Source organism: Hemiscyllium ocellatum, chromosome 11 (assembly GCF_020745735.1).
Source record: "Hemiscyllium ocellatum isolate sHemOce1 chromosome 11, sHemOce1.pat.X.cur, whole genome shotgun sequence".
Lineage (NCBI taxonomy): Eukaryota > Metazoa > Chordata > Chondrichthyes > Orectolobiformes > Hemiscylliidae > Hemiscyllium > Hemiscyllium ocellatum.
This window is the reverse complement of record NC_083411.1, coordinates 11875351-11890254: the sequence shown is the minus strand read 5'-3', so window position 1 is coordinate 11890254 and position 14904 is coordinate 11875351. Positions and strand designations below refer to the sequence as shown.

The 14904-nt window shown below is 41.9% G+C and overlaps 1 protein-coding gene across 2 annotated transcripts in view; it reads right to left on the bottom strand.

Annotated features, from left to right (window-relative positions):
* Nucleotides 1-14904, bottom strand: part of zgc:66433 (uncharacterized protein LOC321250 homolog) — a 198590-nt gene that overhangs the window by 22145 nt on the left and 161541 nt on the right. For both annotated transcript variants that reach the window (XM_060832406.1, XM_060832405.1), the window contains exons 7-8: nt 4869-5069; nt 723-831 (exon numbers count right to left, since the gene is read on the bottom strand). In XM_060832406.1, the coding sequence (XP_060688389.1) occupies nt 723-831; nt 4869-5069 (310 nt within the window). The remainder of the gene's footprint in view (nt 1-722; nt 832-4868; nt 5070-14904) is intronic.

The window sequence follows — 14904 nt, the reverse complement described above, 5'->3', positions numbered from 1 at the left end:
TGTTAGATTTCACAAACCTGAGGTGAAAGTGAGGACTGCAAATGTTGGATGTTAGAGTGGACAGTGTGGTGCTGAAAAAGCACAGCAGGTCAGGCAGCAACCGGCGAGCAGGACAATTGACAGTTCAGCCAAAAGCCCTTCATCATTCCTGATGAAGTGCTTTTGTCCAAAATGTCAAATCCCCTGCTCCTCGGATGCTGCCTGACTTGCTGTGTTTTTCCAGCACCACTCTCTCGACTCCACAATCCATAAGCAGGGGGACAGCACTGGGGAAGAATGCTGTCCATCACATCTCCACTTCTCACCTTTCCAGTGTACCACAGGACTTCCAGAACCTTGGAAGTCACCCCTCATTTGAAAAATGTAACATGAGGCTGCTGTCTCCACTTATGTGTGAAAGCAACATAGCCTGCGAATGGTGTATATAGGTCCTACTCACTTTGTCTCCCTCAAACTGGAGCTCCAGTGTGACCAGTACATTCATTTCCAAGTATTGCAGTTGTTATGTAAAACTGTTTTTGTTTTCCCCACTTGGATTCTCTTGATGTAGGTTGAGGCATGACTTCATAACCTCCGACTGTGAAGAATGCTACCAACTGTTCGAAGCAATTTGTTGAGTCAAGATTTGCTCTGAACAGTGGCATCTTAATAACACAGTTCCAGTAAGTATTTTCCTTCAGGGATATAGTAATTAAAACTGATGGCAATAAAAGTGTTCATACCAATTTCTTCTTTATTTTCAGCCTGTAAATCACTGGCAGAGGACGTGACTGGATCCCTTTCATCTTTACTTCCAGGCAAAATAAATTTGGGTATCTTTGAATCTTCTCTCTGGAGGAAAAATAACATTATGCATGTTAATTTATGTGTACTTAAATATTAATTCATAGCGAACTATCTTTTCTCATTGCGCAGCGATTAGCACTGCTGCCTCACAGCGCCAGAGACCCGGGTTCAATTCCCGCCTCAGGCAACTGACTGTGTGGAGTTTGCACATTCTCCCCGCGTCTGCGTGGGTTTCCTCTGGGTGTTCCGATTTCCTCCCACAGTCCAAAGATGTGCAGATCAGGTGAATTGGCCATGCTAAATTGTCCGTAGTGTTAGGTGAAGGGGTGAATGTATGGGTGGGTTGCGCTTCGGCGGGTTGGTGTGGACTTGTTGGGCTGAAGGGCCTGTTTCCACACTCTAAGTAATCTAATCTAATCTAATTTAGAATATTGAGGTAATATTTCTTTAAGAATATTTCTGCGAAGAGAGAATTCTTTCCTGACAGATATTGTACAATTCACTTGATGACAGTGAATATCAACTACGTAAGTTGGAAATTTGGAAATGGAAATACTCTTCAATCTTGCATCATCATGAAAATATTAACAAGTTACTTCTGCAAAATTGCCTGCTCATATTTCAACAGAGTTATATATAAACACAACCCACAGAAAACAGCTAACAGCGGGATGCAACTGTTGTCACTTCAATTTAAATACAGCTTGCAAGAGTTTGTAATTCCTACTGACATCTACACTTCTGCATAAAACTCAACATTTATTTAAACTGGGTTGATTCAGATTTATATGTACTATTGTGCACCACTTTGAAGATATCAAGAGCATAATTTTATTTTAAAATTATAATAATGAGCTTCAGTTGACCAAACAGGACTGTGACCCATGTTGAATCCTGTGCAGTTACTTTTCCCGAGTAGCTTTCCTGTGTAAAATCATTGCCAGAGCTGCTAAAGCTGTTCACGACTGCTCACATGAGGCCTGTGTGTGAAAGCTGTTAATATAATATTTTTTGGTGGGGAGAGTGGTTTACGTGCAAGAATTGAGGAAGGTGGCACAGCAAGTTGGAAACCAGTTAATGAGGTATACACAATCTCAGTTTTTAATGAGACAAAAGCCCAAACGTTGGTATTAATGGTGGAGGTGGCCTGAAATTGGAAGTCTCCCCTCATACGGGAGTGGTCTCAGCTCGGGTAATGTGTCACCACCCCCCTCCATTTTACAGAGGCAATAACTAGCTGTCTTCACTGGTGGCATTTTGCCATTCCCAGTTTATGTAAATATGACACAGATGTTGAACTCCTTCCCATACTTCTCAAGGGAGGAAGTCATAGAGTCATAGAGATGTACAGCATGGAAACAGACCCTACAATCCAACCTGTCCATGCCGACCAGATATCCCAACCCAATCTAGTCCCACCTGCCAGCACCTGGCCCATATCCTTCCAAACCTTTCCTATTCATATACCCATCCAAATGCCTCTTAAATGTTGCAATTGTACCAGCCTCCACCACTTCCTCTGGCAGCTCATTCCATACATGCACCACCCTCTGCGTGAAAAAGTTGCCCTGTAGGTCTCTTTTATATCTTTCTCCTCTCACCCTAAATCTATGATCTCCAATTCTGGACTCCCTGGAGTCCATATAAATCACATCTACTGTTCTGCCCTCATCAATCCTCTTTGCTATTTGCTCAAAAAACTCAATCAAGTTTGTGAGACATGATTTCCCACGCACAAAACCATGTTGACTATCCCTAATCAGTCCTTGCCTTTCCAAATACATGTACATCTTGTCCCTCAGGATTCCCTTCAACAATTTGTCCACCACCAATGTCAGGCTCACTGGTCTATAGTTCCCTGGCTTGTCCTTACCACCCTTTTTAAACAGTGGCACCACGTTAGCCAACCTCCAGTCTTCCGGCACCTCACTTGTGAATATCGATGATACAAATATCTCAGCAAGAGGTCCAGCAATCACTTCTCTAGCTTCCCACAGAGTTCTAGGGTACAGTGATGACCGAGTGATATTATTGTTAGACACCTAATCCAGAGACCTATGTACTGCTCTGGGGATCCGAGTTTGCATCCTGCCATGACAGGTGGTGCAATCTGAATTCAATAAAACTCTGGAATTAAGAATCTAATGACGACCATGAAACTGTTGTTGATTTTTAGGAGAAAATCCCATCTGGTTTACTGATGCCCACATGTGACGCCAGACCCACAGCAATGTAGTTAACTCTTAACTGCCCTCTGGGGCAATAATTTAGGCATTCCCAATGAAACCAACAGCCTGAGAATGAATTTTGGAAAACCTGTCTGCAGCCTTTGACATGGTTGATTATACGACTCTTTTCCATTGTCCATTCGATGTGAGGCTGCACGAACTCTGAATTCACCAGTTTCTATATCTCCCCTGCCCCTGTTCCCATCCCTCCAACTCAAGTCCACCCTCCTGACCTGACCTACCTGTCCATCCTCCTTCCCACCTACCCTTCTCACTTTCCACCGACCTATCACCATCACCTCTTACCTTCACCCGCCTATTACCATCCAACCTACCTTTCCCCCAGCCGTATTCCACCTCCCACCCTCCATTTATCTTGCAGCCCCCTTCACTCTCCCTAACTCCTGAAGAATGGTCCTGCTTGAAACACTGACTCGCTTGATCCACGCATGCTGCCTGACCTGCTGTGTCTTTACCAGTACCATGGTTTATCAACTCTGGCTCTCCAGCATCTGTAGTCCTCACTTTCTCCCGCAGACTGTCATTCTGCTCTCACTCATCCATTTTTTGATTGGATTATCATACACAATGGTTCCTTTTCCTGCTCCAACACTTTTATTTCTAGAGGTCTCCTCCTTTGAGATTCAGTGTCAGGTTACATTCATACACTGAGCACATCCAGCTCTACCTAGCCACTTGCTCGTTCAACTCCTCCACTGGTTCCTGGGAACTCCCATAGTGGCATAACCTTTTTCACAATCAGAATGAAACAGAGAAAACCCAAATGGATGTAACTGTGGCTGCCTTTATCCACCGACCTGTGCTTGGCTTTAATTCTGCAGATTGTGAAATTAAAACCTGTAGACAATCACTTCAAACAAATTCAGCTAAGAAAATAACCAGAGACATACTGAGGAAGCAAATCCTGGAAGTGAAGTAATGGGAAACAATAGATTGGGAATGAATGCCAGAAATGATTTTGTCTGAATAACTCACAATTATAATTTTAAATTAGGTTTGTGTTCTGAGTTGGCACAAGGGAGTGCTGAATTTCTTTTCTTTCAGAGGCTCATGAGTCTTTAGAAAACTTCTTCCCAGAGAACAGCAGAGGTGACATCAGTGAATATCTTTAAGATTGATTCGTGATTAACAGTGATTAGATTAGACGCCCTACAATATGGAAACAGGCACTTCGGTCCAACATGCCCACGTGACCCTCCGGAGAATAACTCACCTACCCAGACCTTTTCCCCTAACATATATTTACTCCTGACTGTTGTACCTAACACTATGGGCAATTTAGCATGGCCAATTCACTTGACCAGCACATCTTTGGATTGTGGGAGAAAACCAGAGCACCCGGAGGAAACTCACACAGGGGAGAATGTGCAATCTCCACACAGACAGTCACCCGAGGTAGGAATCGAACCCAGGGCCCTGGTGCTATGAGGCAGCAGTGCTAACCCTTATTGGCAGTTGGCAGGAATGTGGTGTTAACACCAAAGTTAGATTAATGATGAAGAAAGAGCAGGTTTGTGGGATGGAATGACCTATGCCTGCTACTAATTCTTATGAATGCCACTAAGAACAAATTGCTGCCTGGTTTAAGTACAAAACAAATGCATTTCTACTCAATTTTTATTGGGTCAGTTGTCTTTTTACTTTAACTGGGGAAAACAAACAAAAGCAACTGCATTTTCCTTTCCAAATAGATTTGATAAGGTTAGTTATAGATTTATTCAGAGTCACAATTGGCATTCTGATTCACAGTATGTTGAATTTATTGACAATGTCTTTGCTTCATATGTTTCTGGTTATTGTTTTTCTTGTTGTCAGTGGACAGTGCATTCTTACAATAGTTGGCTTCTTCTGTTTGGCAAAGAACTTCTGTCTGCGAGGATTAACAGCAATCTTGTGTTTTGCCGCAGAGTTATCCAGGCAGGCAAAAGGGTTAGCTGGGGAGCTGAAGTCAACAGGAAGTGAGTCAGAGATGGTTGTCATGAAAGCCAGTGGTGAGAGGGGACTCAGAGGTCTGGAAGAAGGCTTTGAGGATATCTGAAAGAGAAAAATACAGATGCCAGATCAGATTTTCATTACAATGAATTATTTTGTTGTAAAGACAGGGATTTTTTTGCTGCCATAGTCATGGGTCACATTTCACATGAATCCCTTAATTTACCTCAGTGATACACTCCCACACCAACAGCACTAGCAAAACACTTTTCTCCATCCTTACAGCCAGAGTGAATCTGCTTAGTCGTTGCTAACTGAGTGATGGTTATTGAATGTGACCTCTCAATAGCAGCTGTTATAGAGTCATAGGAAACAGACCCTTCGATCAAACTTGTCCATGCTGACCAGATATCCTAAATTAATCTATTTGCCAGCACCTGGCCCATATCCCTCTAAACCCTTCCTATTTATATATCCATCCAGATGCCTTTTAAATAATGCAATTGTACCAGCCTCCACCATTTCCTCTGGCAGCTCATTCCATACATGCACCATCTTCTGTGTGAAAAAGTTGCCTCTTCGATCTCTTTTAAATCTTTCCCCCTCTCACCCTACACCTATGTCCTCTAGTTTTAAACTCCCTCACCCCAGGGAAAAGACCTTGACTATTCACTCTATCCATGCCTCTCATGATTTTATAAACCTCTATAAAATCACCCCTCAGCCTCTGACACTCCAGGGAAAACAGCCCCAGCCGATTCAGCCTCTCCCTATTACTCAAACCCTCCAACCCTGGCAAAATCCTTGTAAACTTTTTCTGAGCCCTTCAAGTTTCAGTTTCACAACATCCTTCTGATAGGAGGAAGACCAGAATTGCATGCAGTATTCCAAAAGTAGCCTAACCAATGTCCTGTACAGCCACAATATGATCTCACAACTCCTATTCTCAATGCACAGACCAATAAAGGAATTGAAATAAATAAGGAGTCACCTGATAGTTCAAAATCATATTCTTGATGAAAAAAGTGATGGGCTCAAAGTTTTTCACTGTGCACTCATCAGGATGGAATTTCAAGAATGCCAAATTTCACAGGAAACAATTACACTGCATGAGAGAAAGGGTGGCTGATTTGTTGACATGTGGACTCTGACTAGTGAGGTATTTACATGACAACCTTCAAGCCCTTAGACTTCAAGGCCTTTTACATCAAATGAAGTATGGTCACATGACAGTGACTGTCATGAAGCAGACATGTAATGTAAACAATGTGAGCTATCAGTGTATGCACAGTAAGATCCCACAAAACATCAAGAAGATCAAAAATTGACATTTTGCTTTATTTAAAAAAGGATGATGCTCTTTGATGTAGAATAATGGGTAAGTTGCATAATATTAATAATTGGGGCATATCATACTTGATGTCTACTGATATGGGGCATACTTAGAATCAGTACCAAGCTGACTGGGTTGTTTGAATGCTCTTGCCTTCTCAATTATCGACACAGAATAGTTAATTTCTAACACTCTTTTCTTCAGTATAAGGACAGAGTCAACTCTGTTCATAAACTCTGTGTGATGGCATTTGGTGGGGACGGCAATGAACGCGTTTGGTAAAACTTCCCAGTCACGCTGATTGAGAATGGGAACACTCAAAGTAGACAACAGCACAGGGTTACACCTGTGAATAAATTTGGAAGAACCTGTTGCTCCCTTTGGCATGGTTGATTTTATAACTCTTTTCCATTGTCCACGCTATGTGAGACTCTTATTCATCCAATCATCGACCTGATTATCATTGACAATGTTTTCTCTTCCTGCCCTAACATTTTTATTTCTCGGGTTCTCCTTCTCTGAGGAATCTAGGTTAGCCCACCTCCAACCTCTCATTTGCATGGTGCCCTTTCATGACATCATCTGAAACTTGCGTGTCAGATTCCATATGTACACCAAACGCACTCAGCTCTACTTGCTACTTCAACCCCTCTACATCCTTGAGGATGGCCTGAAGGAGAAGCAGTGAGCCACTCACAGGTTTAATAAACGTCGTAGATGAAGGGAAGCTCTGGAATCCACCATCCAGATGCTTAGAGAGGGACAGGAGCTCTGCAACAGGAGAATACAGATCATTCTGCTACAATGAGTGTTTTGTTAATGCAAATTTGCTGTAACGTGATTGACGAACTGGGGATACTGTTTCTAAAGCACAAACGTTTATTTTAAATGATGCTGCTATTACACAATTTCCTTAACATTCTCATGGGATTGCATGAGAACAGAATTACTGCGTTACAGCAGAACCCACTCTACCTCAATGCCTCCCAGTTCAGGCTATTTATGGCAGTGAACAGCAGCAAATGTGCCACAATGCACCTTCAATACTAGTACAGTCCTCAAAAATGCAAATTTAATTTCTTTACTTGACTTGTAGAAAGGGCATCTTTTTGAACCCCATTCAATGGAGCTGAGAAGCGTAAAGTCATTTGCCACTAAATGTCTTGAGTCTTCTGAAGTCAACAACCTTGTTACAATCCCAGTTGTAAATGTGGTTTATCAGTTTGATCTATTTATACTTTTCCTATTCAATAAAAGATAAAGTTACAAACTGATGCAAGCTTTTACAACATCTGGTTCAATGAGGACAAAGTTTCACACTATTTCAAGGATAGCTGTTATTCCGACAGAGGGTCATGTGGTGCTCAGCATAGCTAACCTATTTACCTTCATAGAATCCCGATGGCGTGAAAACAGGCCATTAGGTCCAGCAAGTCCACACCAACCTTCCAAAGACTAACCCACCCAGACCCATTGCCCTATATTTACCCATGACTAATTCACCTAACCTATATATCCCTGGACACCATGGCCAATTTAGTACAGCAATTCACCTAACCTGCACATATTTGGATAGTGGGAGGAAACCGGAGCACCCGAAGGAAACCCACGCAGACACGGGGAGAATGTGCAAACTCCACACAGACAGTTGCCCGAGGTGGGAATCAAACCCGGGCCCCTGGCACTGTGAGACAGCAGTGCTAACTACTGAGCCACCGGGCTGCCATTTGTGTACAGTTACTCACACAGCTGATGATGAAAACTTAAGATGTTTTTAAAATGTGATGGCGCATTCACAACCAAATTCCATATGCGCTATCTCTCCCCAGAATGCTTCATTTTCTCTTTCCTTTCCACCATGTCTGGATGCAATCTCAGGGTCAATAGCTGGGTGGAGGGAGCCAGTTTTCCTTGGTGTTTTGGATAGGTGACCCCGAGAAGGGCATTTTGATGCGAGGGCCCAGGCATACTGAATATTTTCTGACAGGTTCACCCTCCTCAGCTTGAACTCTCTCACAGTTGAGGATTTCAGGGACAGGTAGAGGTGGAGGAGCTGGGCATCTCCGAAGTTTCCTGAGAGGAGGTTGCTGCGCCCCCAATGTGGTTCCTTCTCCAGTTGAGTTCCTAATGGTATCACCTTGTCTCTAATGAGAAAGGTCATCTCCCTGTTGTCTTGCCATTGGTGCTAAACACCACTGGCTAAAGTGATGGAGTGCAGATCTCTGCACAGATCTTATCATTACTTGTGGAGCACAGAAGGACATAGATACATAGAAGATAGGAGCAGACGGAGGCCATTCATCCCTTCGAGCCTGCTCTGCCATTCATCACAATCATGGCTGATTGTCCAACTCAACAGCCTTCTCCCATAACCTTTGATCCCGTTCGCCTCAAGTGCTATATCTAGCTGCCTCTGGAAAGCATTTGACATCAACTACTTCCTGTGTTAATGAATTCCACGGACCCACCACTCTTTGGGTGAAGAAATGTCTCCTCATCTCCATCCTAAATGGTCCACCCTGAATCCTCAGACTGTGACCCCTGGTTCTGGAAACACCCATCGGGAACATCCTCGCTGCATCTACCCTGCTAGTTTTGTTGGAATTTTATAAGTCTTGATGAGATCCTGCCTCATTTGTCTGAACTCCAGTGAAAACAATCCTAACTTCATCAATCTCTCCTCATGCATCAGTCCCACCATCCCCGGAATCAGCCTGGAAATCCTTTGCTGCACTCCCTCAACAGCAAGAGATCCTTCCCTCAGAAAAAGAGACCAAAAGGTTCATGAACCTTCTTCCTGCATCGCTTGGCATTTCTCCAGACCAGGCTGGTAGGGTCTCGAGCAGTGGTCTTCTCTGTGATTCCTGAGAGACGTAGATGGCCCTCTTCTCCATCACAAGATCCTCCAGTGCCCTGTTGGCAAAGCAGGGTGCCAGCTTCCCTTTCTCAGCCACTTCCTTCCGAACTGGGGAGCAACACATTGTGAATGGCAGCTTCCGACCAGTACACAGCAGGGATTTAAAGGGTCTGAATCCTGAAAGATTCCAGCATTGATGGAATGCTAGATAGGAAATTCGACGTTTCGGGCATAAGCCCTTCATTCGGGCTTATGCCCGAAACGTCGAATTCCCTGTTACTTGGATGCTGCCTGACCTGCTGCGCTTTAACCAGCAACACATTTTCAGCTCTGATCTCCAGCATCTGCAGACCTCACTTTTTACTCGGAATGCTAGATAGCTCAAGAGTGGCTGCATTGAGTCCTGATGTACACTGTGATGATGCTGTCACTTTGAGAGGCTATTTTGGTCTTTTTTTTAAGAGAAGTTGTAAGTCAGGGGTAACAAACTGTCGACTGAAGACCACATGAGCGAACAGCTTGGGAGGCATTGGGGTTTTTTTTTTGTAATAGTTACTATATCTGTTATTCTGTTATGTTTTCCAATAGAGTTAATTTTTTCTAACTTCCCCTTTCTTTGGCTGTATTTTAACTACAGCATTTAAATAAATTATGTTTTGCTGAACACTGAGTAGTTTGACCAGTCACATTGCATTGGGAACAGCCTCTTCACAATTGCCTTTAAAATAAGAAAACGTCAGTGTCCTGGCTACCTCCTTAATATATTATGAGGAGATCTCGTCTGGTTTCCCGACTCAGGCGACAGACTGTGTGGAGTTTGCACGTTCTTCCCCGTGTCTGCGTGGGTTTCCTCCGGGTGCTCCGGTTCCCTCCCACAGTCCAAAGATGTGCAGGTCAGGTGAATTGGCCATGCTGAATTGCCCGTAGTGTTAGGTAAGGGGTAAATGTAGGGGTATGGGTGGGTTGCGCTTCGGCGGGTCGGTGTGGACTTGTTGGGCCGAAGGGCCTGTTTCCACACTGTAAGTCTAATCTAATCTAATCTAGTCTAATCTAATAACAACACCTAACAGAATAACATGCTGACAATTGGAAGAGATAATTCACCGAGCTCATGTAAAGAAACTTTCCATCAAACTCACTGAAATTGACTTTTCGCCCATTGTTTGGTGAATTTATAGTGCCCAAGTCAGAATGGTATGTGGCTTGGAGCAGATGCATGGGGACATCACCACTTGCAAATTCACCCTCCAAGCCAACCTGACTCAAAACTAAATCACTGTTTTTTCACTGTCACTGGATCAAAGTCCTGGAACTCCCTTCCAAATAGCACTGTGGGAGTTCTTCACCAGATGAACTGCAATAGTTTAAGATGATGATGTGGAGAAGCCGGTGGTGGACTGGGATGGACAAAGTTAAGAATCACACAACACCATGTTATAGTCCAACAGGTTTAATTGGAAGCACACTAGCTTTCGGAGTGCTGCTCCTTGATCAGGTGGTTGTGAAGTATAAGGTCATAAGACACAGAATTTATAGCAAATGATTAGTGTCATACAGTGACAAATTGAACAAACCTGGATTATTGAGTCTTTCATCGTTTAGAATGGGTTGCAGGTTTTGATGCATTAACATGTAAATCCCAGAACTTTTTTTAAGTCACCTTCTTGAGATCACTTAAGGTTTTATAAGAAAAGGTGACATCTCATCTCAGACAATGCATTAAAAGTGTGAGGTTACAGTCTGTCTGTATCCCGATCTTGAGTCAGACTGGTTCTATTTCCAAAGCGGAATTTAGACATTATAAACCCGTTGCACTATAACCTGGTGTTGTTTAAGATGATGGCTCATCAACACTTTTTCAAAGGCAATTAGGGAAATGTTGACCTTGCCTTTGACATTCACATCCTGTGGAAGAATTAAAAAGCAGACAACTCCCTTGTAGATCAATAAAATGCCAGATTTAGTCTTGAATGTATTCAATCATCCAGCACCCACTTCTTGTGGGGAAGAAAATTCAAAGATTACCAATCACTGAGGAGAAGACATTCCTCCTCATCTCCATTGCAAATGGGAGGTCATTCATTTATAAACTGCGTTCCTCTGGTTCAATACTGCCCCATGAGTGGGAGTGTTCTTTCTGCACCTCTTCTTCATAAAACAAAGTCTTCATCTCATGGAATTAGCCCAGTGAATCTTCCTTGAACTACTTCCAATGCAAGCATGAGTCTATAGTGAGGAGTCCAAATCTGTACATCGTATAGAAAGATTAATGATGTTTTACTTGCTTTTTGGTGGAAGCTCGTTGTTTAACTGGATACACGCCAACAAAGCCTGTTTGGAAAAGGTCAGATTCAGGGTAGGCCAATTTTCCTGAGGGTTTCCTAATAGTGATTAGGCCCTTCATTCCACAAGTAAGTGCAAAGTGTGCATTTTAGGTGGCTGTCCTGGATGTTTGATAATCATCCGAAGCTAATATAAGACCAAATGATTTTCAGGGATCCACTGGGGTTACTAAATGTGGGCCATACTCAATTCCACTCTTCCCATAGAAACCAGATCCATGAATGATCCCCTTTGACCCCAGATTTCAAAGGTTAAGACTTAAAGTATAGCACCAACTGTGAAGGACAAACACAAATTGAGGAATGAAATTTGAATCAAACATTTTATTAAAATGTAAATAGAATGTTCCTCTCCAGAGGCAATAGCTAAGATTTTATATATTAAGTCCAGCTGAGATTCACAATACCATAGCAGCTCATTTCTGCCAAGAAAGACTCAAATTGAATCAAAATGAGAACCAAGTTGTCTAGAAAGCCAGAAACTATTCTGAGTCAGGACCAAGTATAACAGTCCCTTCTCACTAGAGTTTTGTTGAAAAACCTCAGGGGTCTTGAGCTAATGACAAGAATTATCCTTCTACAAATATGATCTTGCTTTCAGAAGTAGCAAATATTCTACACAAATTACTAATCGTTGTGGCAAGATATGTTGTTATATAAAACTTTACAGCCAACAAAGCACTCTTGAAGTGTAGTTCCTGCTGTAACAAGGGGGGGGGGGAGTGGGGAAGAGACACAGCAGCCAATGCTTGCACAGCAAGATCCCGCAGACAACACAGTCACAACACCTAATAATCTGTTTCTCTTGTTTGGTGTTGATTGAGGGATAGATGTTGACCAGGACAGTGAAGGTGATTCCTCCCCCAAGCGTCATAAAAATAATGCTGTTGGATGTTCCATAGCCACTTGCCTGAAAACAGGCATGAGCCCTTGGTTTAACATCTCATTTGAAAGACAGCAGCACATACAAACAACACTCCCTCAGTATCGCATACGAGTGGCAACCCAGACTTTTATGTTCAAGTGCCTGCAATGAGGGTTGACATCCCGATATTCTGATTTAGAGACAAGAGTGCATCTCACCAAGTAGGAGGTGAGCGAATGACCTAGTCATGAAGTGGAGATGATCTGTAATCAGTTGGGTTTTTAAGTGATATATGAAATGAAAACTCTTATCCTTCTGGTGTGATACTCTGCCATTTAAATGCCATCCAACATTCACTAAACCAAGTTCATGGTGGTATTTTCCACATGATGACTCATCAATGCCAACATCCTTGGAAGCCAGGATCAAAACAGATTCTCAAACTTGAAGGAAGCAGGGACAAGTACCTACTGAACCCCTGGTGACTGGAGAAATGTAGAAACTGAGCAGGTGCCGTATGTTATAAAGATGTGGGTGTACTGTGCCTTTCAAAGAGTTAAAAGCAACAGAACTACCAGATAGAACCAAGAACTCTGAAAAAAAAGTAACATTTGTTCGAACAACTTGATTAGCTAGTTGTCTGGAAACGACGAAACAGATTCGAATTAGACCAATCAGTTTAAATTATACCACAAAAAATAGCAAACTCTAATCCAGTTTGAACTTATTATATTGACAATCTTAAAAGCCAATGACATAATCTGATGTTTTGATGGTATAATACAGGGGAAAATTGAACAGTTGAGAGGAGAATTGCCAAGCCACAAGCATGTGAAAAACTGTTTCAAAATAACTCTTTTAAAAGGTACCTTAATCAATCAGTAACCTGTGAAGTAGAATCCCCAAGAAGAAAAAAAGAAGACCAACACGCAGTGAAAGAATGAAAGCTGCCTGGTTTTGAGATAAGAAGTTTTATTTTGGAAATCATCATCAGGAGTTTTATCAGACTAGTTTTATAGAAGGGGAAGGTAAAAGATAGGTTAGGTAAATAGCTGTTAGTTAATTATTCTGTTATACTTTAAGAAATAAAGTCGTTAATTTTTACTTTAACTAGTTCTTGGCCTATCGAATTTTCACAGATTACTACACAGGATAAATCTTTTCTGTGTTGCTGGTTTAAATTAAGGTTTACCCCATGCTGTAACATTTAAGTAGCTCTTACAGTCAAGAGAGTCAAGTCCCTAAGCCAGGTGCCCTGAAAATGACTGACAGCACCAAGAGAGATGTAATACTCAAGATAATTGTCTCTTTACCGGTCACCGTCACTTCACGATACAGCAGGAACTAAACAACACACCTCAGTCAGTAACAAGAAAGATCTGTCGATATTGGATTGAATATACATTGGGGCATATGTCCTTTCTCAAATGTTCCAAGAGCTCATGGCACTAAGTAGCAGTCACATGATATTCCAACACACATATACTTAAGACATTCCTATCATCTTCTTTCTCACTCTGAAGGAATATTGCTCTGAATCCTCTTGGAATCAGAAATGGTTTTGGTGCAATTGTTCACAAGCTAGTCAATGGTGCTACTCCTTACATCCAATGTAGGATGCTCAAACAGTGACATATCATAATCTGTACACTTGCGAAAGGTGCAGTCAATCTGCAAAATCCTGACTTTTCTCACCACTCCCATCGCAATTGATACTTTATACTCTGTGAATGCATTAATTTATCACTTAATTTAATTTTGAATGATCTCTAAAATATATTTTAGTGTTGTGAATACAGCATCAATATGTCTACAATAGTTTCCATTCCCCAGATTCAGTTGCTTGGAAATAAAACCTCACTGTTGTTTGATGGTCTTTTCTCTTCAAATTTGGTACACAATGTTACGTACTTCAGAAAGAAGAAAATCAGCCAATGTTCCCTATTACCTAGTGATCCCTGATGAAAGGGCACAAGTGCTTATATCAAGTAGGAATGGGATCAAGCTCAGCTATGAGTAGGGGTGAAATAATTACCTGGTTCATTCCCTGTTGCAACACTTGATCAATCAAAGCAGACTTGCCAACCAGCCTATATCCTTTTGTCATGCATTATATATTGTTCCCTTTCTAATTTGGCATTCTTGCAATTATATCCTGATCAGTGCAAGATGAAAGGCGTGGACACATTTTCTTTTCACAACAATACTCATGTTCTTTATTACCAAGTGACTACAATAGTTTCCATTTATTTTAAGGAGGGACAAAATACCATAAAATGTCAAACAATCAAGCCTAAATCAGATTTTTGATAAAGCCAATTTCATGCATATTAATAAAACTTTCTCCAGTTATCTCCCTTAACACAAGAGGACTATTGTTTAATGCAAGGAAGAAAGACAAATAATTGTGCAGTCTGGCTGTCCTGCATGGGGGGAAGTACATTGGAATTATCAGGTCTAAATGTAATAATGGAAGGAATTAGAAATTCAGGAGCAGATGGTCTTAGGCAAGAGCAAGTGAAAAACAGGTCCATTAAATC